Source organism: Xenopus laevis, chromosome 9_10L (genome assembly GCF_017654675.1).
Source record: "Xenopus laevis strain J_2021 chromosome 9_10L, Xenopus_laevis_v10.1, whole genome shotgun sequence".
Lineage (NCBI taxonomy): Eukaryota > Metazoa > Chordata > Amphibia > Anura > Pipidae > Xenopus > Xenopus laevis.
Genome location: NC_054387.1, coordinates 117,269,026 through 117,294,663, shown reverse-complemented (window position 1 = coordinate 117,294,663; position 25,638 = coordinate 117,269,026). Strand labels below are relative to the sequence as shown.

General features: G+C 40.1%; 1 protein-coding gene across 9 annotated transcripts in view; it reads left to right on the top strand.

Moving 5' to 3' along the window:
• The window catches only part of tnrc6a.L (trinucleotide repeat containing 6A L homeolog), a 62,909-nt gene that overhangs the window by 15,661 nt on the left and 21,610 nt on the right, over positions 1-25,638 (top strand). For 5 of the 9 annotated variants that reach the window (XM_018236555.2, XM_018236553.2, XM_018236552.2 and 2 more), the window contains 4 exons: positions 4,561-4,651; positions 13,730-14,062; positions 17,273-17,320; positions 23,024-25,573. In XM_018236555.2, coding sequence (XP_018092044.1) covers positions 17,275-17,320; positions 23,024-25,573 — 2,596 coding nt within the window. In that variant the 5' untranslated portion in view covers positions 4,561-4,651; positions 13,730-14,062; positions 17,273-17,274. Of the gene's footprint in view, positions 1-4,560; positions 4,652-8,184; positions 8,465-11,300; positions 12,549-13,729; positions 14,063-17,272; positions 17,321-23,023; positions 25,574-25,638 lie in introns of those variants that run through there. The other 4 variants (XM_041576796.1, XM_041576797.1, XM_018236550.2 and 1 more) reach the window with 4 other exon arrangements.

Sequence of the window (25,638 nt, the reverse complement as noted above, 5' to 3'; positions counted from 1 at the left end):
CTGCTAAAAATGTATCAACTAAATGTTGCAAAATTGTAACAGTTTAGAGTCTGCACCTGAATTACTGAGCTGTCAGACCAGAGACAGGGACATTCTACTTTAAATTTAGAATTTGAAAAAACTGTGAAAATTTAAAAATGGAAAGTCATGGAAAAAAGTTTTTATTTCTGGGGAACATTCTGAACAATCGAACTGAAAAAAAGTGTTTGGAAGGTGAACAACCCCTTTAAATGATATAATCTGTATCATCAGCCCTGCTCTGCTGTAGACTAGAATGCTCTCATCCAGCCTGGTTGTAGTAGTTCAGTCAGCACAATTAGACATTTTACAGTTCTGCATTCTAGGTTTGTAAATATTAAAAATGGTAAATAATATTAATGAATTTAAATTTATACTAATGGCTTTCAGATAAGGTAAAGTAACCCTCGGGCCTCTCTTACCTTCATAGCAACTTGCCATTACTAAGCAGATAAGACAAATTATAGCGCTGAAGCTGTACTGTGTTATTTTCCTTAAAGGAATTGTTTAGTATAAAAATAAAAACTGGGTAAATAGGCTGTGCAAAATAAAAAATGTTTCTTAGATAATTAGTTAGCCAAAAATGTAATGTATAAATGCTGGAGTGACTGGATGTGTAACATAATATCCAGAACACTACTTCCTGCTTTTCAGCTCTCTTGGTTTACACTGACTGGTTACCCTGGTTACCAAGCAGTAACCAATCAGTGACTTGAGGGGGGGGCCACATGGGTCATACCTTTTGCTTTTGAATCTGAGCTGAATGCTGAGGATCAATTACAAACTCACTGATCAGTTATGTCCCACGTGGCCCCCCTTCAAGTCACTGACTAACTCAGAGTTAGAGAGCTGAAAAGCAGGAAGTAGTGTTCTGGCTATTATGTTACACATCCAGTCTCTCCAGCCTTTATACATTGCATTTTTGGCTAACTAACTATATTAGAAACATTTTTTATTTTGCACAGCCTATTTACCCAGTTTTTATTTTTACACTGAACTATTCCTTTAAGAATGTGTGTCGAGGTAGTGTTTACTGGTGCTCCGATGAATTCTGGATAGCTAACAGAAGCCACTGAATTGAGGCTTTTCATTCTGGCCTGTCTGGTGAGCATAATTTATCCCCAAGTGTTACATTTATCTTTGAATAATTTAATAATTGCACAACCATATAAACGTATAAAAAAACATAATTCTGATTATATTCTGATGTATTAAATTAGATTTTGACTGCGTAAAACTGGAGGTTGCCAAACAAACCTGATTTGGCCACCCACCCCCTGGACCCAGTTGGAGCTATTTAATTTGTTCTCGAGGCCAATCATCATATTTAATGTGTGTGTACAGAGACACGTCTATAGGGACTGATGTGGTCTTGCCACAAACCTGCCTGGTATCCGAGTGTGGAGTAGCATCTTAGATTGGCCCATGTATAATTGTAAATATTTCTTGTTTCTATTGGCCATGTATAGCCATCTTAAAGCCCCGTTCCTAAAGCTTACTTTAAATCTTAGTTACGTCGAAGAAGCAGCAGAGCCAAGTGTTTCTGAGGTACATTTCCAAGCTTTAGAGTCCTATGTGCATTTATTAAAACAACTTGTCTCTGCCCCATAGTGATTGTTTATGACACTGTTAAGTGTAGTTTTTATCCTTGAAATGTTGTTAATCCAACTAAAGAAGCCTCACCCACTTGTGGCATAATTACCCTCTGTGATGGAGGCCTGTGGAAACCAAATACTTTTTGAAAAACAGGCCGTTCAGTTCGCAAACACTTTTTTTTTTTTAGCAATTTGTTTGCGGCTGGCAGTTCACATTAGCAGTGATTTCCAGCTCTTCTAATCTTGCTGAACTACAGCCTTTGGTAGTGCCTGAGGCTTTTCAAATGAAGATCCTGTGTGGTCCATCTACTTTATTGCACATGCCGTCATGTCAAATCTACATCTTCTCTGTCTGTTAAACTACAATACTCTGCATCCTCAAGCAGTTGCTGGGGACTCTAATCTTATTAACTGCACTGCTCTTACCTTGGCCTCAAAGGGAGAAACTGCTGGGAGGTTCAAGTACGACATAGAAGCGGGTATGAAATGCATTCACAGCACAGCAATTTACCTCACTAAAGCATTACAGAAATTTTTATACAACGAAACCTCCATTTTTACATGATTTAACGCCGTTTTTCATGTTCCCTGAAAACTGTCAAATGTGGTTTTTATTGCAGTTGTATTTCATATTGGAAGCTAATTATACATAGTCAAATTGTTTTATTTACTTAAAGGAGACACGTTATGTAAAAAATAAGAACGTGCCAGTGCATTAAAGCGGCACTCGGCACACTGCACTGTAGGACAGGAACCAATTAACAGCTAGGCTGAGCTGATAGGGAACTGAAGCCTGTCTTTGCTTGTGTGACTGCAGGGCTGTGATTGGTTGTGCAGTTCTTCAGGCAGGGACCATTAGGACAAGCCCATCCTTCATTTGAAACAGGGACCAGGGGACATCTATGGGGAGCTCCAATAAAGGGGCCAAAGACCATGTTAATTTACAGCCAAAAGTAAAATCAGCACCATATAGTATATGTTATTGCCTACAAAATTAGGCGGGGGTTTCATTTATCCAATACGCCTTTTAACACTATTATTGCCTATCCCTGTTTGTTGTTTTAAAGTGGAGGCACATATATGTTCTCCTTCAGCAGTGCAGTCCAAGTATAGTCTTGTTAGTTGTGCTTTGCCTATGTATTTTTTTAATGGCCCCTAAAATAGTCCTGCAGCAAGTCGGTTACCCGCAAAAAAAGCGGGCCCCCTGCGGAATGAGTGGAGGATTTTCAGGTGCAGGTATACCTGCGCGTCACGGGTCTGCGGGTTGGGTTGCGGGTCTCGTTTACATTTCTTATCTTATGTAATATTGTCTATATTTTACTCCTTTTAAAGTTTTACAAAACTTGTTTCTGTCTCCGCCCACTTCTGATGTCACTTCCGGGTTTGCAGCACCATCACTTCCTGTTTGATGGTGGTCGGTGGGTAGTGAGTCGTATTGCAGTTAAGGCAGTTGCGGGTCGGGTAGTGGATCAAAGTGGGTAAATATGCGGGGTCCGGTCCTTGTCTTAGAAATTGGTTTCATGCAGGACTCTACCCGTAACTAAACATTTCTGTGTCTTTATTACAGTGAGCTTGTGATACTTTGGCTATGTGATCTATATGGATGTGGATAGAACAATAGTAGGATATAAGTGCAGAACCATAGACTACATCTTAAAGGAGAACTAAACCCCTATATAAAAAAAGCCCCCTACCATCTTCCGCCACTTCATATTTGTGTCGGCGTTGAGTCCAGAAAGAATACAAAGCAGCAGACTTTTTTTTTTTAATACTAATGCAGTGTGGGGAGAGGGGAGTGGACAATGCCAGGCGGGAGTTTCTCCTTTAATATAACACAGCCTGTATTTCCTGATAGTGCTGTACTCACAGGGGCACATCCAAGCCTCGAACGCAGGTGGAAACGTATCCTGTTGCATTCCACCTACGTTCAGCACTTGGATGTGCCCGCGTGAGTACAGCACTACCGGGAATTACAGGCTGTGTTTTATTCTGCGCTCCCCTGCAGCTGAACCCAAAAAAACCAACCACTGGGCAAAACTCCCATTAGTACAAACCCTTTGCTGGTATTTGACGGATTCTTTATTGCGTTTGGATATGTGGGAGAAGCTTAAAGCACAAAGCCGCACAGTGGAACAATTGTATTTATTGTAGTGGAACATGCACCTGTGATACGCTACTGAAGGAAGGCAGCAGAAATTATCAAAGGGGTGCAGAAAATCTCATGTGCAATTAGTTACTGAGCCAAACAATTGCAGGCGCACTTAATTACAGGAGACTGGTAAATTGTCTAGTAGTGCACAGGAATGGTCTCCAGTGAGTCTCCATCTGTATAATTAATCTGCTGCTTTCTCTGTTATACGGCGGCGAAGAAATTCAACAGAATGTTCTTAACATCACCTTGTAAACAAATTAATACTTTTGTACCTGCATTTATAGTATAATCAGTGGGGATTTATGTTGTTGGCACACACAAAACAGATGCTAAATCAGTTGATTTGACAGCATTTTTATGTTTAACTCTTCCTATGCCATCACTATCTCGCTTTACAATTCCTGTGTGTTTTGCAACTAGGATTTTTGATTTGTCCTATCACCTGTGGTATTCCATGCATGTACTTTCATTTTGTCACCGAATCTCTTAGTATTGGGCCCCTAACCTTTATCGACTGACCTAGAAATGCATTGAATTACAATTTCAGTGAGCGATCTGTTAGATTAGTTTGGCCAGCCTGTGTATGTGACGTGACGAGATCTGGTTGGATTTTTGATTGAGAATATTTCAGTTTCTACTCTGACCTGTTAAATAGCTGCTTTAATTATGTTTACAAGTTAGTGATTGTTCATTTAATGTTGATATTCCTAGAAACAAGAAATCTACTTGTTAAAACCAGTGATTTTTTTTTTTTTTTAATTTGTCAATTTTAAATGCTCCTGGTTTATATTTCAGGGGTGCAGAGAAAAGGGCAGAAAGGCAGTTGATGGAAGAAAGAAAGACGAGAGAGGACAATAAGAAAAAGAAGGAATCTCTTCCTAAGAAGGTATCTGGTTGACAAATTATTTATTTTGGGCAAGTCCGCACAGAGTAGAGTTTCTGTAAAAAAACATGTATATAGGATAATAAAACATATGTGTGGTTACAAAAATGTGTGGTTGTTGAAAGAAATTTATTCTTACAAGACAAAAGTAAAATGACTTAGCTCTGTGATCCACAACCTGCCGTGCTCCGGTAACAGAATTCCTAGATAACCAATGACTGAAAAGCAGCACCAGATTCAGAACTGTTGCCTATAGCTTTATATTTGTATACATTACATATATTTTTGCGTGAGTTGTTAGTTTGTCAGGGCTGTCCAGTATTTACCTGTCTTGGGATCTTTTTCGTAGGAGTTAGGGTTTGCCTCCTTAAAGGACATGGGAAGCCCCCCTGCCTCCTTGGCAGCCACTGTATTTTTTCTCTTAAAAAAAAAAAAACATACTTTTTTTTAAAAATGAGACTGAATTAAATCCTCCATATTTGTTTTCCATCGTCATCCACTTTCCATTCATCTCCGTTTTGTTTGTGTGTGTGTGTGTGTGTGCATAGCCCTCACTTTATTATGCTCATGATACGTGTGTTGCAGTAAACAAAAGGAACATAGGAAGTTTTATGTGCATGCACAGTTTTTGATTAATGTTTATGTACATGTACTGTAGTCTGTCCAACCCCGGAAGTCCATCTTGCTGAATATGACAACAGCTTAGTCTTAGAAATTAGCTGCATTGCTATTGAGCTGTGAAGGGATTTGTGCATATTTTTAGGACTTTGCATGTGGTTGACATGACCTGTGCCGTCTGTTATTTATTTATTTAGTAAAGAAGCTCCTTTGTCTACAACTTCCACCTCCATTCGCTTGAATGGGAAACATGTCGCAGTGTTGTAACTGTTGTTTAAATGTTGAAGTGTTTAGCCCACAGTCTCTACGTTTATATCTTGGTAAGCACTCCCAGCATCTCTGAATACTGTTGCATCAAATCGTACTAATTATCCATTTTTGTTGACTTGTTTGATAATTCAAATTTTTGTTCCAGTTTGGAATTTCAGCAGTAATCTTGTTGCTAGGGTTCACATTATCTTAGCAACCAGAGAGTGGTTTGGATGAGAGACATATTGTTGTAGGAGAGGACCCGCATATTAAAATAAGTAATAAAATGTCACTATAAAATTTGTGGACTCGTAGAGCAATAGTTTTATCTGCTGGGCTCTGACACCCATTTGAAAGTTGGAAAGGGTCAAGAGAAGAAGGCTCATAGTTCAAAAACTAAAATGAGGTCTGACAGGATTTTTAGCCCTGCTCAATCGACATCTGGCCCACTTTTGACCAGATATCGATCGGGGAAGCCCGTCGGAGGCCCCCATACACGGGCCGATAACCTTCCTACTCAGTCTGTCAACAGCTTTTATCGACCCGTGTTTGGCCACCTTTAGGCTGCTGGGGAGGAAATCACTTCAACTTGCAGCACAGCAGTAAAGATTGACTGAAATTTAGCAGGTCACAAGTCACATGGGGAAAACTGGGAAACAGACAATATGTCTAGTCCCATGTTAGATTTCAAAATTAAATATAAAAATATCTGTTTGCTCTTTTGAGATTTCAGTGCAGAATTCTGCTGGAGAAGCACTATTAACTGATGCATTTTGAAAAAACTTTTACCGTGCCAGTGCCCCTTTAAAGGTGAACCACCCCTTTAAGCTAACTGGTTCCAAGCCTGCCTGTAAGTGTTAACAAGACGGGCATTAAATCCTTTTCCTAACACAACAGGCAGTGTCATGCCAGTAGCAGAAAGAGTCCAGTGTCAGCGCTGCTTCTGCTGTTACATTGGCAGTGAAAGGAAACAAAGTTGTGCTTAATAATCTGTTATGTCACACAAGTTGTGCTGATGTAACACTAACTCCTTTATTCGAGATGTAGCCACTGCTGGCCTATGAATTGTATGCAGTACAGTATCCATATGTACGTGGCATGAATTTGATTTTCTTATTGGTTCACTAATGTTATTACTCTAATATTTTATTTTTTAAAAATAATGCCCTTAATATCTAGCAATTCCAAAACCATACAATGGTTTTATTTATAGATATATAAATGGTTAAATTGCTTTGCAAGACCAAGACTGTGCACATGCTCAGTGTGGTCTGGGCTTCAGTTGGGAGGTTAAGCTTAGGGATTGTCATAAATGATCAAAACAGCACAAGTCAAATAATATCTGCCATAGAAGCTGATACAGCAAGACTGATTAATAATCAGAATGTACAGACTGCACTGGGTCTGTGGATACAAATCTCTACACAGTCGCCGGCTGCTTTATAGGGAAACAAACAAAGCTGCTTGAATTCTGGCAAGTAAGGTGGCGGTCCCCACCTGCCGTTTGAAAGTACTGTTTCCCTGCAGAGCAGTTAGGGACCATCTGAAGTTTCCTATCCACAGCTGTCAGAGCACGTACAATGAAAGGGGAATCTCACTGCATACCGTCCGGTTTATTATAAAAACGGTACACATTTTTTAAGTTTTTCATTAAAGGAGAAGGAAAGCTACAGAGGCATTTTATTGCCAATATATTGGCTGCAATAGTGCAAGCTAGAATGCTATATTTATTCTGTAGAATGTTTTACCATACCTGAGTTAGAAGCTGTTTGTTTAGGATAGCAGCTGCAGTATTAACGTGGTGTGACATCACTTCCTGCCTGAGTCTCTCACTGCTCAATCAAAGCAGGGACGGGAGAGGAGCAAACTGAGCATGCTCACGCCCGGGGCAAGGAGGTTTAAGCTGAAAACAGGAAGTCTGATACAGAAGCCCATGTGTACACAATAGAAGGAAAGAAATGTGGTGTTTCTTTTGACAGAGGACTTGGAGCAGCATTACTTTGAGGGTTTACTGGTGTATGTATATAGACCTTTCTGATAAAGTTTACTTAATTTTAGCCTTTCCTTCTCCTTTAAAGAAAGTAAAAATGGGATTTTTTTGCCCTTACATTCCTTTTAATCTGTAGGCAGCTTGTATTTGCTCATGAGGCTTGAGGAAACTCCACCCGTGATTCCCAAATATAGAACTTTTTACACACAAAAATTACCCCCCCCCCCCAAACATCCTACTTCCACTTTAACATTTATCGAATGTTACGTTTTTATATTTTATTTTTGTTTTAAAGGTGAATCTGAGACCTGGAAAAAAGGTTTCAATTGTGTTTTCTTGTAACAATGTAGTTTGACAGCCAATACTTCTGCTTGAAGCGGCAGTGCATTCCGGACTTCAGGGAGTTAATAGGTTGGCAGAGACTGAAGATATTTTCCAGAGCTGGGCTCGCAGCTGCGGCCATTTTTTATTTTCGCAGTGAAATTTCTAGTGCTGCAGATTACAGCGTGTCAGCTTTAAAGCCCGACTTCCTCTGTTTGCCCTTCAGCATTCCAAAACAGACCACTCTGAAGGGAAACACGTTCCAAGAGTAGAAAAAAAAACCCTACGGCAGTCGTCTACGCAGCTCCCTTTACTGTCGTTTTAACTCTTTTCCTTCATGTGAAGTAGCAGCCAATTGGCATTAATGCTGCTTTTTTTTTATTTTATTTGTAACAGCAGTATATTAATGCTCAGGGCAGCTGCCATTATTTATAAGAAGGGAGGGGAGTATTTGTGCAAATGGAGCCCTCCGTCAGGAGGAGTTGGCAAACAGGGCTTTCGCAGCAGCAGTAAAATGACACCATGCTTCTCCATTTTCTAATGAAATCTGCAGAGTGGGAAAGCAACAGGAGTTGGAAACGTCTTTCTTTGGATCTCGCCGTCACGTTTTAGGACCTTTCCGTTTGGATTGGTGTCAGGTTTGTGCATACCTGTGCTTGTTTATGCCCTGCGGCTTTTGTCTGTGTGCCTGTAATGCCCAAAGGGCTGGAGCCAAAGCTGCTTCCAACACACACACACACACAAATGCTTTACACCGATGTCTCTTTATAAAAGGCATTGGCAAACACAATCCCAGCATGGAATCGGACCAGCTTTACCAGCAGTGCGTCATACTCGTATGTGATCTTATTGCTTGCTGAGTGCATCCATTCTTTACATTGTGCTATATAGTATTGTTTTGATTTTAAACCCCACACGATTGTAGTTTATTGAAAGGGGAACTATCGCGAAAAAGAAAATTGAATATATGCTTCCTCATACTAAAGTAAGAAACTTTCTCAATAAAATCAATTAAAATTGTTTCTGAAATCAAGTTTATATTTACTATCCCTCTCTCTGCATCTGTATCTCTTCATTTTGTCTTCATGCAGCAGTTGGGTTTCAGATGAATGATTCAATTTATAGTATAGGGGGGGGATTCCTTTTTCTAGAAGAAGTATTAGAGCTCATTCACATAACTGATTCTAGTACAAACAAAATAACTGCCTTTTGCACAAATTCTGCATGTAGAGAGACATGATGTCTCATGATTTTAATAAAGGGAGCTCTAATACATCTTCTAGGCAAAAAGAGCCCCCTAAAAGATATATTATAATATTATTATTATTATATAAGATCTATTTTATTATTGTCTGACACCCAACTCCTGAGTAGAAACTGATGCTGAGCGAGGAATAGTGAAGATAAACCATACAGTATTTTTAATCGATTGTATTTAGAAAGTTTCTTGAAACTTATTTCAATTCATTTTCACGATATTTCCCCTTTAAAAAGCTCTTCTGTTCCCTCTTACTGAAGTTGTGAAGTAACGGGAAAATATTTCAGCGAGACAGCAGGGCTAGTGCTTATACTATGTTCTTTGTGCAAGGTAGCCGGTATGAACAATAAAGTCATACTTCCAGGGGAAGTGTCTGTTACTTTTAGAATTGAAGTCTCTGCTCTGCTTCACCAATGAATCAGGCTTTCTAGGTAGAAAAATTGAGGCCCCAGAGGTTGTTCAGCCGGGTAACGCAACTCCCAACACTTCGGGCCATGGAAGTGCGCTGGGATAAGTTTGTTGCATATATGCTTTTCCAGTGACTCATCACAAACTGCAAAAGGAGCTGTGTGACTTGACTTGCAACAGTTGCTGTTGAAGGAAAGAAGCTGCCTCCTGTATAAGCTACATTTGCACATTTATTTATTGAACTCTTATGCCCCCCCCTTTTTATTTATTTTTTTGCTGCAGCTTTCAGTTGCTTGTTGTTTACTTCTTGACAGCAGGAGAAGCCAAATAGAACAGTTTTACCTGACATCATGCCGATGCCTTTGCTCTCAGATTCGTTAATTGATCATTTAACGAAAGCTTGCACTTGGTTTCTTATACCCTGTAGCGAGGGAAAAAATGCAAATACACCTGCTATGATTAAATGACTCTTGGAGACACATTCATCAAAGGTCGAATTAGAATTTTTGAGTTTTTAAAAACTCCCATAAATTCGAAATTCGCAATTCAGCAGGTTTTAGGTGGCGAATAGTCGAATTTTCGTATGATGCATATGGGTCTTTCCGTAATTTGGATACCTTACATGTACTAGAAAATTATGTAAACATGAAGTAAACCCAATAAGAGTGCTTTTGCTTCCAAGGGTAGAGTGCCTATATCTTGGTTTGGATCAAGTACAAGCTACTGTTTTATTACAGAGAAAAAGGAAATCATTTTTAAAAATTTGGATTTTTTGGATAAAATGGAGTCTATGGGAGACTGCCTTTCCTTAATTCGGAGCTTTCTGGATAACGGGTTTTCAGATAACGATACCTTTTTTAAGTGTTCCACTTCTGGAACAAGATTTAGAGCTCTAAATACCAAAAAATGAAAAAGTTATATTTTTCATGATATAGGGATCTATACCAGAAAAATATTTTACCTTTTTTATGAGGTAAATACACAAAATAATACATGGACCCCCCCCCAAAAAAATAATATATTTATGGAAAGTACAAGTGTCATCTCCCCTAGTAGCCATTATAATCCAATAATTCAAATTTTTAAAAATATCTTTTTCCAGTGTAATAATAAAACAGTAGCTTGTACTTGATCCCAACTAAGATATAATTAATCCTTATTGGAAGCAAAATCAGCCTATTGGCTTTATTTAGTGTTTACACCATTTTCTAGTACTAAGATCCAAATTACAGAAAGATCTGCTATCCGGAAGACCCCAGGTCGCAAGCATTCTGTATAACAGATGCCATACCTGTACCTTGTACTTGATCCCAACTAAGATATAATTAATCCTTATTGGAAGCAAAACCAGCCTATTGGGTTTATTTAATGTTTACATGATTTTCTAGTAGACTTAAGGTATGAAGATCCAAATTATGGAAAGATCCATTATCCATAAAACTCCAGGTCCCAAGCACCTCGATCCCCCCATCTGCACAGTTGAAGTCTCTGCTGCACACAGCCCACACTCCCCCTCCCTCTCACAAACTTGTAACAGTTTCTCTTCAGTACCTGAATGCTGCTCAAATTCCCCAGCACAGGAAGCAGTGGCAGATTGACAGCAGACATAGCCAATAGGAGTTAAGTTAGCTGCCAGTCCAAACTAATTGATAATCTAAAGAGAGATCTGGACAAATGGCACTCATATCACCTCTCCTGGTTTGGTAGGATAGCGGCCATTAAAATGACGCTATTGCCTAGGATATTATACCTCTTTAGAACATTGCCGATACACTTCCCCGAATCAGTAGCTTCTTCGCTTCAAAAAGCTGTATCGAACTTCATATGGGAGGGCAAGAATTAAGGCTGCTATCATGACAAAACCGAAATCATTGGGAGGCTTGGGAGTACCCCATCTATACAGATATTACCTTGCAAGTAGGTTGGAGGCGATGGTACACACTCATGCACCAACTGAGGAACCCTGGCAGTCCATCGAAAATCACTATTCGGCCCCACTACAACTTGCCCATTTATTTTGGATCCCTAAAGCAGCTAGGGTCTCCCTTCCACACCTCCTTCCCCCGTCACAGCAAGCTTTAGATCTTTGGGACTCTATAGCGCTCAAGATGAAATTAAGCAACACTGCCACAAAATACAGGACTATTTTTAACAATAAAGACTTCCCCCCAGGTAGCACTCCCATGGAGTTTCGAATATGGATATCTGCGAATCTGACAACCTTATTGGATTTTGTCTCTGAAGGGACTGTTAAATCTTTTCAACAACTTAGGGAAGAATATAGCATTCCCCATGCACAATTCTATCGCTATTTACAGATTCGGCACTACGTGAACACTGCTTGCGAAGCCCAAACGTCTTCCACTCTTACATACTTTGAAAAGCTGTGTCGCAACCACTCATACCCAACACACCTTATCTCACTTCTGTATGTTAGCCTCTCGACTGACAACACAGTTACACGTCAGCCTTACATGCAGAAGTGGGAAGAGGATTTAGACCTTGCCATTTCTGATAAGTCCTGTCGGAAATCTGGGACACGGCCAGGCGAACCTCAATATGTGCAGCCTCTAGTGAGAGAGCTTATAAAATAATTTTTCGGTGGTATTACACCCCTACACGCATTGCTACTCTAAGCGGTAACCCTGATCACTCGCAATGCTTTAGAGGCTGTGGTGGGAGGGGTTCCTTCCTGCACACCTGGTGGACCTGTACAGTAGCTCAGATATTTTGGAAGATGGTGGCAACTTTGCTCTCTGAAGTTCTGCGTTGCGTTATACAGCCCTCCCCACACACTTTTCTCTTGGGAATGAGGATTAGGGCCATACGCTTGAAACAAACACGTATTTTAGCCACTCATATCCTGACAGCAGCAAGATCATTATTGGCAGCAAATTGGAAGAGGCCTACACTTCCGAGCTTACAAATTTTGATATCAAAGGTGAATTGGATTAGGGCGATGGAATCCATACGAAACAGTCTTCAGGATAGAAGTTATGAGGGGGAACTGGAGTGGTACCCGTGGGCTCAGTATCTGGAGACTTTGCAACTTCGAGGTATCGTACAATGATCTGCCTTTCCTACCTTCCCAGATCTAGTCAGACCTGTCGATTTTTCTATATTCCTTTCTTTTTCTTTCTCTATCTACCTTTCTACTAAACTCCTTTCATTTCCATGTGGATTCATTTTCTCGTTCTGGCAATATTCATCTCCATGATATGATGCATATGTGTTGATTGAGCTAATTGAACAGTCATATTCTGTTATGTAGCAGCTACTACTGTCACTTGAATATTCTTCTGCATCATTGTTGTACCTCTCGTCTTTCTTTGGAAATGATGGTTAATAAAAAATTTTAAATTAAAAAAAAAAAAGTTAGCTGCCAGTACAATGTGTGATGTCATATAAGGAAGAGGAAGTGAACACTGTAGTGTTTTTGGGGGTCAGTGACCCCCTCCCAGCACAGGGTCTGTGTGGAACTGAAGGATTAGTACAGGGACACTTCTGAGGTGAATATCTCTTGAACTGTACTTTTTCTGTTAACTATTTCTATGGAAAAGTTTGTTCTATTCATGTGAACTGTTAGATTTGTCAATTTGTTACAAAGGTGAACAACCCCTTTAAGACAAGCCTTGTATCATCTCAGAATCTTGTTTGTGCACCAGAAAGGGGGACCCGATGTCCATCCCCATGTCCTGGCTACACAATTAAATGGTGAAGAAAACTGGGGAATGTGGGGAGAGCAGTAACGTCTAAGAAGTGCTGAATGGAAAGTGAAAGTAATTGTCTGCTCCATCTCTATGCCTAAGGCATAGAGGAGGGGCAGACAATATTTGATTGACAGCTGTCTCTTTAAATGTACAACAACTATGAATGCTTTAATAAAAAAAGGAATTTGTGTTTCATGTTGAATTTGAAGGACTTTTTATATACAGCTTTTTATATCTGGGTGACAGGTCCCCTTTAACTGTCCCATAGCACATTCTTAGGAGATGGTTGCAAGGCCGTGGGCTACTTGGAAAGTTTCCCATACTGGTCACTGAGCAGAAACCTGCAGCGTGGTCAAGAGTCCTTGTGCTAAAAACAAGTGTAATAAACCTAAATCATAAGCTTCCAGGTCTTGGTTATGTTTTAATGCAGCTTTATGTTTGTTTACATGTTGCTCTTGTGAATTTGCTTTTTGTTGTTACCTAAGGATCTAAAATCTATTTTTTTTTTCTCAAATTTTTTTGTGCAGTGCCAGATCAAATAATAAGCCAGCCGTCGTCTATCAACCAGAATATCGGTATTTCCACAGCAACCAGCATTTAAAATAATAATGCCAAGCGGCCCTCGGCAATCAGTCGGCAGCAGCAGCAACCAGTGCCTCATTACCCTCCTTGTCAAATATCACAACAGTTCTGACACCAGGAACAGAAGCATCTTGTGAAGTGTGGTCAGCAGTTACCTGACATTGCAGCCAACCTGGGGTTAGCCACTAAAGTATTAAACCGGTCCGGAAGCAGCACTGAGGTTGACCAGGAGCGAACTGTGACAGAAGACTTGCAGGGAAATTGCATTGAACATCCAGGTAAATGTTGTGCTTGAGGTGGTGATCACAGAGAATCTGTATATTTATTTGGTAAAGTGAGAGTATTTAAAATAAAAATAAGATTATTTTTTTTTAGTATTTAGTAGTTTACGGGTTTTTTGAGTAATTATCGGAGAGTGCCCTGGGAACTGGGGCAAAATCCTGGACCTTCTGTTGCCTTCTGTGGACTGGCAAACCAGATTCCCCCTACGTTAAAGGGATCCTGTCATCGGAAAACATGTTTTTTTCAAAACGCATGAGTTAATAGTGCTGCTCCAGCAGAATTCTGCACTGAAATCCATTTCTCAAAAGAGCAAACAGATTTTTTTTATATTCAATTTTGAAATCTGACATGGGGCTAGACATCTTGTCAATTTCCCAGCTGCCCCAGTCATGTGACTTGTGCCTACACTTTAGGAGAGAAATGCTTTCTGGCAGGCTGCTGTTTTTCCTTCGCAATGTAACTGAATGTGTCTCAGTGGGACATGGGTTTTTACTATTAAGTGCTGTTCTTAGATCTATCAGGCAGCTTTTATCTTGTGTTAGTGAGCTGCTATCTGGTTACCTTCTCTTTTTTTTTTTTTTTTTTTTAATATTGGTCTATATGCACCATAGGTCATTTGCCTGGTCATGTGCTTTCAGAAAGAGCCAGTACTACACTATGGAACTGCATTCTGACAGGCTATTGTTTCTCCTATTCAATGTAACAGAAGGAGTATCAGTAAGACATGGATTTTTAATATAATGTCAGAGACACACGCCTTCCTGCCGGCTAGAATCTAAATCGCCAGCGGGATGGCACTCTGAGTGCTTCGTTTTCTGAAGTCGTTCGAAGTTTCCTCTTGAGATATATACATATATATAATTTTTTTTTTTTTCTGTTTAAAGTTTGCATCTGCTTTTAAGGCACCTGAAAAATAAAAATTCTTGCCAACACATCTTCTTTTATAGGAGAGGCTATCATTCTCTCATTCTGTAGAGAACCACGAATGGCATGATTTCTATCTACTATTGTAATTGAAACTATTAAGATGTGTACAATATATCTATAATTGTGTGCCCTGTAGCCCTAACGTATTTATATAAACTCCCATAGTGCTTCTGAATTAAACACTCCAACATATACTGGTGCATTGTAATAGTGCATATAGTGATAATAGAGGTGTAAAAACTGTTGGTAATGCTAATTCAGTGGGCAGAATCTTGATTCTCTACTTAGGTTTATATACTGTATATGTAATGTAGAGACCATATATACTTTTGTAAAGGTATTTTCCAATGATTCCAGCGGGACAGGGAGTTCTCTCCTGAGGCAAGAAGTATTGCAACATGAAATGTCATGTACATAGAATAAATATAAAAGATACGTGCTACATTATATAAATCAGTTCTAATTTTAAACCGTTAATTTATTATTTAAATGGGAAATATACCTTACAGTGTATATTCCTGTCTTTGTGTGTTTTCTCGTGGCGCTTCGATTTGCCCTTATGTCTGTTTCCTGATAAGCGGTTTCTGTATGTTCTCTTATGAAAGAGCTATGAGCAGTGACTTTAAGGGAGTTATTTATTAAACTCCGAATGTCAAAAACCTGAACATTTTATTTATTTTATTTTTTTTTTTTTACTATAAAATCTGATTTTTTAGTGGGGGGAAAAAACTAGAATTTTTTGGGATTTATTATACCCAGAGGAAAAATTCAGAATCCAAAAATCTTGCATCTCCGACCTGCCGAGTTTGCATATAAGTCAATGGGAGAAGTCCGGACATATCTCTATCTGCGCTGGGTTTCATGCATTAACCTGAAAATATTGTGGGTTTCGGACAAAAAGTCTGAAAAAATCCGCATTTTCAGGTTGAAAAAATTTGTATGATTCATTTTTTTCACTAATGCAAATTATAAATAAATAGGGGGGGCAGTAGATGTGATCTATTGGGATTTTGCCAAAGCGTTTGATACTGTGCCCCACAAACGACTGCTTTCTAAATTAAGGTCTGTTGGGCTTAATGAAGTCGTTTGCACATGGATAGGAAACTGGCTACAGGATCGGGTACAGAGGGTGGTTGTTAATGGGACATTCTCTACTTGGAGTAAGGTTCTTAGTGGGGTCCCCCAGGGCTCAGTATTGGGTCCACTTTTATTTAACTTGTTCATTAATGACTTAGGGGAGGGTGTTGTAAGTAATGTATTAGTGTTTGCAGATGACACAAAACTATCCAGCCCAATTAATTCCATCCAGGATGTGGCATCCTTGCAACAGGATCTTGACAAACTGGCAATCTGGGCAGCTAAGTGGCAAATGAGATTCAATGTTGATAAATGTAAAGTCATGCACCTGGGATGTAAAAATATCCACTTATACCCTTAATGGGACTGCACTAGGCAAATCCATTATGGAAAAGGACCTTGGAGTCCTTGTAGATGATAAACTTGGCTGTAGCAAGCAATGCCAGTCAGCAGCATCAAGGGCAAATAAGGTCTTGAGCTGTATTAAAAGGGGCATAGAGTCAAGGGAGGAGGGGGTCATTCTTCCACTGTATAGAGCACTTGTAAGGCCCCATCTAGAATATGCCGTACAGTTTTGGTCTCCATCACTCAAACAGGACATTATTGTATTAGAGAGAGTACATAGAAGGGCAACTAAACTGGTAAAAGGTATTGAAAATCTTAGCTATGAGGAAAGACTGGCCAAATTGGGGATGTTCACACTGGAGAAGAGGCATTTAAGGGGAGATATAACTATGTATAAATATATAAGGGGATCGATCGTATAATAATCTCTCTAATGCTTTATTTACTAGTATGTCTTTCCAGCTGACATAAGGTCACCCATTCCGATTAGAAGAAAAGAGGTTCCACCTAAATATTCGGAAGGGGTTTTTTACAGTGAGAGCTGTGAAGATGTGGAATTCTCTCCCTGAATCAGTCGGACAGGCTGATACATTAGATAGATGGGGTTGGATGGTGTTTAGCAAGTGAGGGAATACCTTATTTACTATGTTACTATAAGGGGACAGAAAACCTGTGCATATTTGATCGCAGTATTTTAAAGGAAATAATGACATAAATTCAGACCTTGATAAATGGGCCTCTTAGTGTAGTGTTCATGATAATGTTGGTTGAGTGGAGATAATGTAGCCAGCATATAAGTAAAGTAAATAGCTGCAGTATGAATACTTCATTTTAATTTTTTTTCTACTTTTCTGTAGGCATGCCCCCCATTCGGGATCTGGTCAGCCATTCCCCTAACCAGCTAGGTGAATTATTTTATATATTGTTTATTTTGGCCTTTTCGGTCTGCACTGCTAGTTCTGCTGGGTGAAATGCCTTCAATGGTTTTTCTGCACGGTGTTATGTACGAGAATGTGGTACCTCAACCCCCTTATGCATCTATCTTCCCTGTGTCTTCAGCTGCTGGTATTCCTGTTGTTTTAGGCTTTGCATCAGTAAATCTGCTCTCTTGTGTTACCTTTATGTTATTCTCTTTGGTTGTTGCATGCCATTTTTTTGCCTTTTTTTAAATGAAGTTCAATAGAAGAAATTTAAAGTACAGGAACTGCAACTTCTGGTTAATTCCTAGTCTGTGAGAGCAGAATGAGAAACATAATACAGGTATGGGACCAGTTATCCAGAATGCTCAGGACATCGGGTTCTCCGGATAACTGATCTTTCTGTTATTTAGATCTTTATACATTAAGTCTTCTAGAAAATCAGTTACACATGAAGTAAATTACGTTGGATTGTTTTGCATCGAATAAGGTTTAATTTTATATAAAGAAAATTTAAAGTGTATGTGTGTGTGTGTGTATATATATATATATATATATATATATATATATATATATATATATATATATATATATTTGTTTGCATCAAGTACTAGATACTGTTTTTATTATTACAGAGAAAAAAGTAAATAATTTTTTTAAAAAAATTGGATTGTTTGGGTAAAAAAGAGTCTATGGGAGGCGGCCTTGCCGTAATTCAGAGCTTTCTGGATAACGGAATCCCATACCTTAAAGTAGATTTAAAATGTGTTTTAATGGGTAGAATAAGTAATATTCCCTCACTGTGACATTGCTTTATAGTATCCTTTGATGGGTTGTTTCCTTTCCACATAACTGCAATAACAATCGATGGGAGCGAGGACATTTTTATGTATAGCGAGGCTAGAACAATGAGCAAAAAGTTCAGTAGAATTTAAACCATGGCATGTTAAAGTGGTCATCATCTAGTTAACAATTTGCAGTTTAGATAACAGACCTTCAGAATAGTTCTGCCCTCCCTAAAACTTGACCCACCAGTAACCTAGTTCAAAGATTTGACCAATCTTTTGTACAGATATAATGTAAGTTGCCCTTAAGGGTGGTGGCAAACGAGGAGATTAGTCGGCCAGCGACAAATCTTCTCTACCGCGGGCGACTAATCTCCCAAAATGCCTTCCCACCAGCAAGGATACAAATCGCCGGTGGGATGGCATGCGAATTGTTCCAGATTTCCGAAGTTGCCTCATGAGGCAATGTTCCGTAGGGCTCTGCTGTTCACTGGAAAATAAGGTGGCTGTATCCTATTCAACAAGCTCCCTTGAACAAAGTTGATAGTCCATGCTCAAGTTTCATTCTCTGGTGGCTGGGCACACTTTCCCGATTGACAACTGCCCTGAATTTCAGACCGATATCGATCAGGGAAGCTGTCTGAGGTCCCCCATACACTACCCAATAAGCTGCTGACTTTATCTGTCGACAGCTTATATGGGGGAAGGTTCAGTCTACATATTTTTGCAGGCTGAGAGAAGTGGATCTGCACCCTGTCCCTGCTCCATTGATTTGAATCCGATTGATTTGAAAACACACACACGAGCTGAAGCTGAGGTCAGACCGGAGATGCCTCCTTTTGCATATTTGGGCTAACCTTGGCTTCAAAGAAAATGAGAAGGAACGGCATAACCACTGGGGAGAAGCCAAATGTACAGAGATCAGTTTCTGTACAGTCTTCTCTTCACTGGAAACTGCATTGTCCAGGTGGTATTTCTGTAGGAGCACCATGTTGCAGTATTCTGCTGATTCGTTCTTCTCTGTGAGCAATAGTGAAAGGCTGAACTTAGAAGCAAAAAGTCACTTTCTCTCTGTGGGTTCAATAGTTTGGTTGGTTTAGTACAAATGTGCATGCTTGTGCACTATAGCTTCCAAATACTTTTACAGTTATAGCAACTATATCTTAGAGGTCACCTGTCTGTCCAGTGCAATTTTTTTTCTGGCCAATTTTAGGGATTTGTGACCCTACCAGCCTGGTACCCCACTCTACTTGTTCAGCGAACACGCGCATTTGTTGTTTTCCTCGCAACAGCTGTTTTTTGCATCAAGTCAAAGGCATACAAGGAGACTTGTTGTCCGTGATAAATCTGCGCTACTGTAGGCAACAAATCTGGTTTAGGTGAGGATGTCAAACAAGCAAATGTTACCCCCCCCCCGATATGCCCAGATAATGTGGCCAATATCAGGAATAATACAATCCAAATGATCGGATTATAATGGGGAGAATTGGAGCCAGCGGATCGAGGACAGCGTTAACTAGCATTCCTCGACCATGGGAAAAATAAAACCTGCCAATTTTTGGCCCGATATCTGTCGAGTTGGCCCCATACATGGCCAGATAAGCTGCCGAATTGGTTTTAAGGATCCCAACGGGTATCTTAAATCTGCCTTAAATTTTGGATTGACTTAGGTAAAAAACATTATTCCCGGAAACTTCAGTGTCTCCTACAATGGAGTAGCATCTTCTCCCCTTTCATTTTCTGTTGGGGTTCCTCAAGGCTCTGTCCTGGGCCCCTTATTATTCTCTCTATAGTTCCTTCCTCGGCAAACTAATCAACTCGTATGGTTTCCACTACCACCTCCATGCTGATGACACTCCGATCTATCTCTCATCTCCTGATCTCAACCCAGAACTCCTAACTCTGGTCTCCTCCTGCCTGTCTGCTATATCTACTTGGATGTCGCAACGCTACCTCAAATTAAACCTCTCTAAAACGGAAATCGTTCTCTTCCCTCCAACTAACACTCAACATCCCGGAAGTATCCATCATAGCTAACAATTCTGCTATCACCCCCATCTCCCCAGGCCTGGTGCCTTGGGGTTATCCTAGATTCTTCATAGCCAGTCACTTATTAAATCATGTCACTTCCTCCTAAGGAACATATCCAAAATACGATCATTTATCACCCAAGATGCTGCCAAAATTCTTAATCACTCTCTCGTCATATCACGTCTAGATTACTGTAACTCTTAATTGGCTTTCCCCTCTTGAGACTGTCACTTCTCCAGTCCATAATGAACACTGCCGTGAGGCTCATAAACCTCAGCAACCGCTCCTCCTCTGCCATGCATTTCTGCCAATCAATAAAATTCAAACTAATGACCCTGACATTCAAAGCACTTCATAACTCTGCCCCACCCTACATCTCTGATCTTATCTCTATATACTCACCCAACCGCTTACTACTCTCCTTTACTGACCTGCTCCTTAAGTCTAATCTCATTACCTCCTCACATGCTCGCATTCAAGACTTTGCAAGGGCTGCACCCCTCCTCTGGAACTCTCTCCTGTGGTCTGTCCCACTTTCTCCCAACCTTTCTGCTTTCAAAAGATCTCTTAAAACGCACTTCTTTAGAGAAGCCTACCCTCACTCTGCATAACTACCAAAATGCAATAACACATACAGTACCTCATCTCTCACTCACTTAATTCTGATCCTGCCCACTCCCACACCTTGTCTTATTCCCTTCCCTTTGGATTGTAAGCTCCTTTGCACAGGGCCTTCCTCACCTTTTGTACTGTTATTGGTTGTGATGTATGTAACTCCATATGTTCTATGTAGAGTATCTAATTAATGTGATTTAGTTGTATAAACACATTTACTTTACAGCATTGCGAAATATGCTGGCGCTATATAAATAAATTTTAATAATAATAATAATAATAAAATAACTGGTTGAATCGCAAGGAAAGTGCCTTCCTGCTCCTTTACACAGTATCTAATCAGCATTTCCAAGCACTGATTATATGTATAAATGAAAGCAATTTAGCGTAAATATAAAGCATGTGCACAGGCCATAAATTCCCTCTGGCAGATACTAGGTGCAAACGTTTTCCACGTCTAGTAATATTTTAATGTTCTTTGTGAAAAAGCAATAGCTTTAGGCAACCAGCCTGTCTGGAAGTAGCCTTAAGGCTCACATTAGACCTTTCATCCAGAAAAGTGCAGGCCTCAAACATTCCAGATAATAGATCTCATACCTGAATTTATTTATTTAGGCTTTGAAAGTATATTTTTCTCTTGTCAGAACCGAAGTTCAAGTCTTTCGTTTAGAATGTTGCTAGCACTCCAGCCCTGAGCCTCGCCTCAAAGGGTGCTGTTTACAATAGTGACTTATTTTTACTCCCATGATTTGGTGCGGCTGGAATTTGTGTTCTGTTAAATCCCACAAATAGCCGACGGGAGTGCATTTAGAAGACCTGTTGCTAGGAGCCCTTCAAGGCTTTTTAAATAAGCGTGCTTGCTTGACGAGTATTGAGCTTGTATTTGTTTGCCGTCTCTGATTTACTGAGCATGCATAGGAAGGAAATGCGATTTTGAAACTCTTGTCAAAACAAGATTAAGGGCTGCTTTTTCCATTAGCTAAGAACTGTATGAGGTCAATGTACCGTTTTGGTTCCACGTTTTTATATAGTGAATAATATACCACCTCTTGTAAAACATAAGGATATTATTGGTTAACCTGGAGTTCCATGACTATATAAAAGCATGAGGCCCAAATGACTTCTAATCTCCTCATATTTTCCAACAGGGGGTACTTTATTTATTATTATACACACATTTCAGTGAGTTGTGACAGATGAACTCACTAAGCTCCGATAATAAATTTATATCCTTATAAATGGTAAATTCTGATGTCATCAGTTATAAACGGTGAGTTCTGATGTCATTTCTGTCACATGACTCACTGAAACTTGTGTATTATAGTGAATAAAGTACCCCCTCTTGTAAAATGTGTGGATATTTGAAGTGACTTTGGAGTTCCATGACCTGTATAAAAGCATGATCATGGTCATGAAACTCCTCGGTAACTTATATCCTTATACTTTAGGGTATAGGGTATAGTAGGGGTACTTTATTCACTATATCATTTACAGGATACTAATGGCTCTTGTGTATTATATAGTGAATAAATTACCCCCTCTTGTAAATTATAAGGATATTATAAGTTACAGAGGAGTTGCATGACCACTTTTTATACCGGTCATGGAACTCCGAGGTAACTTAATATCCTCATATTTTGCAACAGGGGGTACTTTATTATAATACACAAGTTTCAGTGAGTCATGTGACAGAAATGACCTCACTACCCACCGTTTATAACTGATGACATCAGTACTCAACGTTTATAAGGATATAATTTACAAGATATTAATGGATTTTGTGTATTATATAATAATAAATGCTTTGATTAAAGCAGTGGATTTATTCAACATTCACTAAATCAAAAATGTCTTCCCTCCATATTTGAATCCTGTAAATGTAATATAGGTTTGCAAAAAATGTTGTTTGCATACTGTTTATGGCTGGTACGGCAAAATAGTTTGCGTTTATTATGTCTTTAATCCTGGACAGAAGACTTTGTGTAGCAAGACCAGTTAATGGCTTAAATATGTTAATTAAACTTTTGTTTACATACATCCTGTATATAAGTTATGCTTAATGTAAGAGCTTTAAAAAAACGTTTTATTTTAGTATCTTTGTCCCAAAAATGTAAAGATCCTCAGTGGCGGACATTTTTATTCATTTAGAAAAAGTAAACATTGCCTGCTTAGATTACTGAACTACTGAATATATTTTAAATATCAAAGCCCTGAGAATTTGTATAACTAGCATTTTGATTTTTTTCTTCTTCCCCCGCAGAGCTCAATCACAGTAGCCTAGGCTCTCACTATGAAAATTCCCACTGGGGACCGGTCTCTTCCAATGGTGATTCTAGCACTACCTGGGAAAAAGTAATTGTAGACGGCACAGAAAAAGAAGTGTGGCCATCGATCACAGGAACTAGCTCAGAGTTGACTTCAGAATGTATGGATATTAACTCTTCCCCAAGCTGTGGGGCAGAGAAGAGCCACCTAGTGCCGTTTGGGGATACCACAGAAGAAATGGATACTATGAGAAATGGCATTGGACATAGTTCTCAGAGCAAACTTTTGGTTGGCAACAACAGCAATAATGCAGGCAATGGAAGTATTAATGGGCCGTGGGCAGTGACCCATGGAACTGTAATAAGCACATGTCAAGATGGCCCCGATAGCAAAACAGATAGTAGGCACAACAAGATTAATGCTTGGGGCACCATGAATACTTCAGCGAACGGAGTTCTAAATCCAAGCACTTTGAATATGAATGGCAACCATGGTGCCTGGCCCATTTTGGATAGCAATGGACATGCCCTTAAAGGGTCAAATAATTCTGGCACAAATGTTCCAAGCAGTACTTTAGGTCAGGTGTCTAACAATCGGAGTATTAACCCTAAAATGGGCAGCTCAGCCCCTGGCTCCTGGGGGAATCTTCAGGAGAATGGAGATTCTGAACTCAATGGTACACGGAAGGCTTTTAGTGGGCGACCTCAAAACCTTAACACTGAAATGACTGGACCAAATAACACTACTAACTTTATGACCTCTAGTTTACCAAACTCTGCTGGCTTAATGCAGGCAAATGAACTCCCTAATTCTACAGGGCATGGGGCTTGGAGTGTGAGCAATATGAATCATTCTCCACTTCACACCCCTTCAGTTACAAATGGCACTTCCATTCCTCACCTAAGTAATGGTGAGGAAAAACACAGCGGATCATACGGTACTACATGGGGTACCTCCGGCTCCTCTTATTCTGGCGATAAGATTTCAGTCCCTAAAGGGCAAGCTAATGGTGACACTGTGAATGCGACTATAATGCAGCCAGGCCTCAATGGACCCAAAGGCCCAAACTATAAAATAAATGGGAATAACGGAGGATTGTGGGAGTCAGGTACTGTAAACTCCCAGAATATGCATTGGGGAAGCGGAAATGCAGGATCTTCTGCTGGTAGTCAACGAGGATGGGGAAACGCAGCACAAAACACTGGCACTAATCTTTCAAATGGCAATTGGAACAAACTGCCTAACAATCAGCATTCCAATGAGGGGGAAAACACGGAAAATGGTAGGAAAACATCAAATACCTGGACGTCTGCTGAGGAAGAGAATGCAGGACAAATTTCAGCAGGATCCAAAGGCATTGAGGCAAATAATGTATGGGCCAAAACTACAGGTACGGGGGAAAGTGAAGGTAGTGTAGACAGCACTGGAAGTCAAAGTGAACATGGGAGCGGACACAGGCTTCTGGAAAGAAGGACAACAGACCAGCAAACATTACTCCAAAGTATTGTAAATAGAGACGACCTAGATTCACGGGTCTTGTGCAACACTGGCTGGGGACAGACTCCAGTTAAACAGAACACTGCCTGGGCAACTGAAGCTGCTTCGTCTCTGAACAAACGAAAAACTGACAATGGAACAGAAGCTTGGGGATGCTCTGTATCAAAGACTTCTAACTCAGGGGGATGGGTGGATAAGCCCAACCCTAACAGCAATGATACCTCATCAGTATCTGGGTGGGGAGATCCAAAGTCTGCTACAGGGTGGGGTGATGCCAAAGGCGCAGTAAGCCAAGGGGAATGGAAAGATCAATCTGCTGCTACTACTGGAATGGTCAAGAGCAATCAATCATGGGGAAATAGTAAAGAGGACAAATCCAATTGGAATGATGCACAAAAGGTCAAACAGGGGTGGGGGTCCCGCAGTGGTGAGAGCTGGGGAGATAATTCAAAGAGTAATCACTGGGGAGCAACAAAGTCAAGTTCTAGCAGCGACAGTGAGAGATCTGGTTGGGGTGAACCTAGTCGATCAAACTCCTGGGGAAGTGGAAATCAAAATAATGCATCCAGCTGGGCTGAACCCTCCAAGTCGAGCTCAACTCAAGGGTGGGGAGAGCCAACAAAACCCAACCAGGGAAATGGTGACATTTCCAAATGTGACCCAAATCACATGGAGAGTGAACATCTGCAAGCAGGTTCTTCCGAATGGAAAAAGAAGCAGGAAAGTGGGTCATGGGGGGCACAGACATCCACCACAAAGTCTTCTGGGTGGTCAGGTGGATCACGGTCAACTCCAGCAAAGGAAGACGAGTCAACTGGCTGGCAAGAGCCATCTCCAGAGTCCGTACGGCGTAAAATGGAAATTGATGATGGAACTGCAGCCTGGGGTGATCCCAACCAATACAAATACAAGAATGTGAACATGTGGGATAAAAATACATCCAACAGCAGCATGAGTGTTGAAGAACCCCCAGGCCAGCTTTATGCACTGCCCCCTACTTCAAGTGCTGTGCCAAATAAGGAAAGCAGCAGCAGCAGCAACAGCTCTGGTAAGACTTTTTTTATTTTAATTTTTTAAATTCATTTATTTGTGTTAAGCAAGTGTGTATAACTA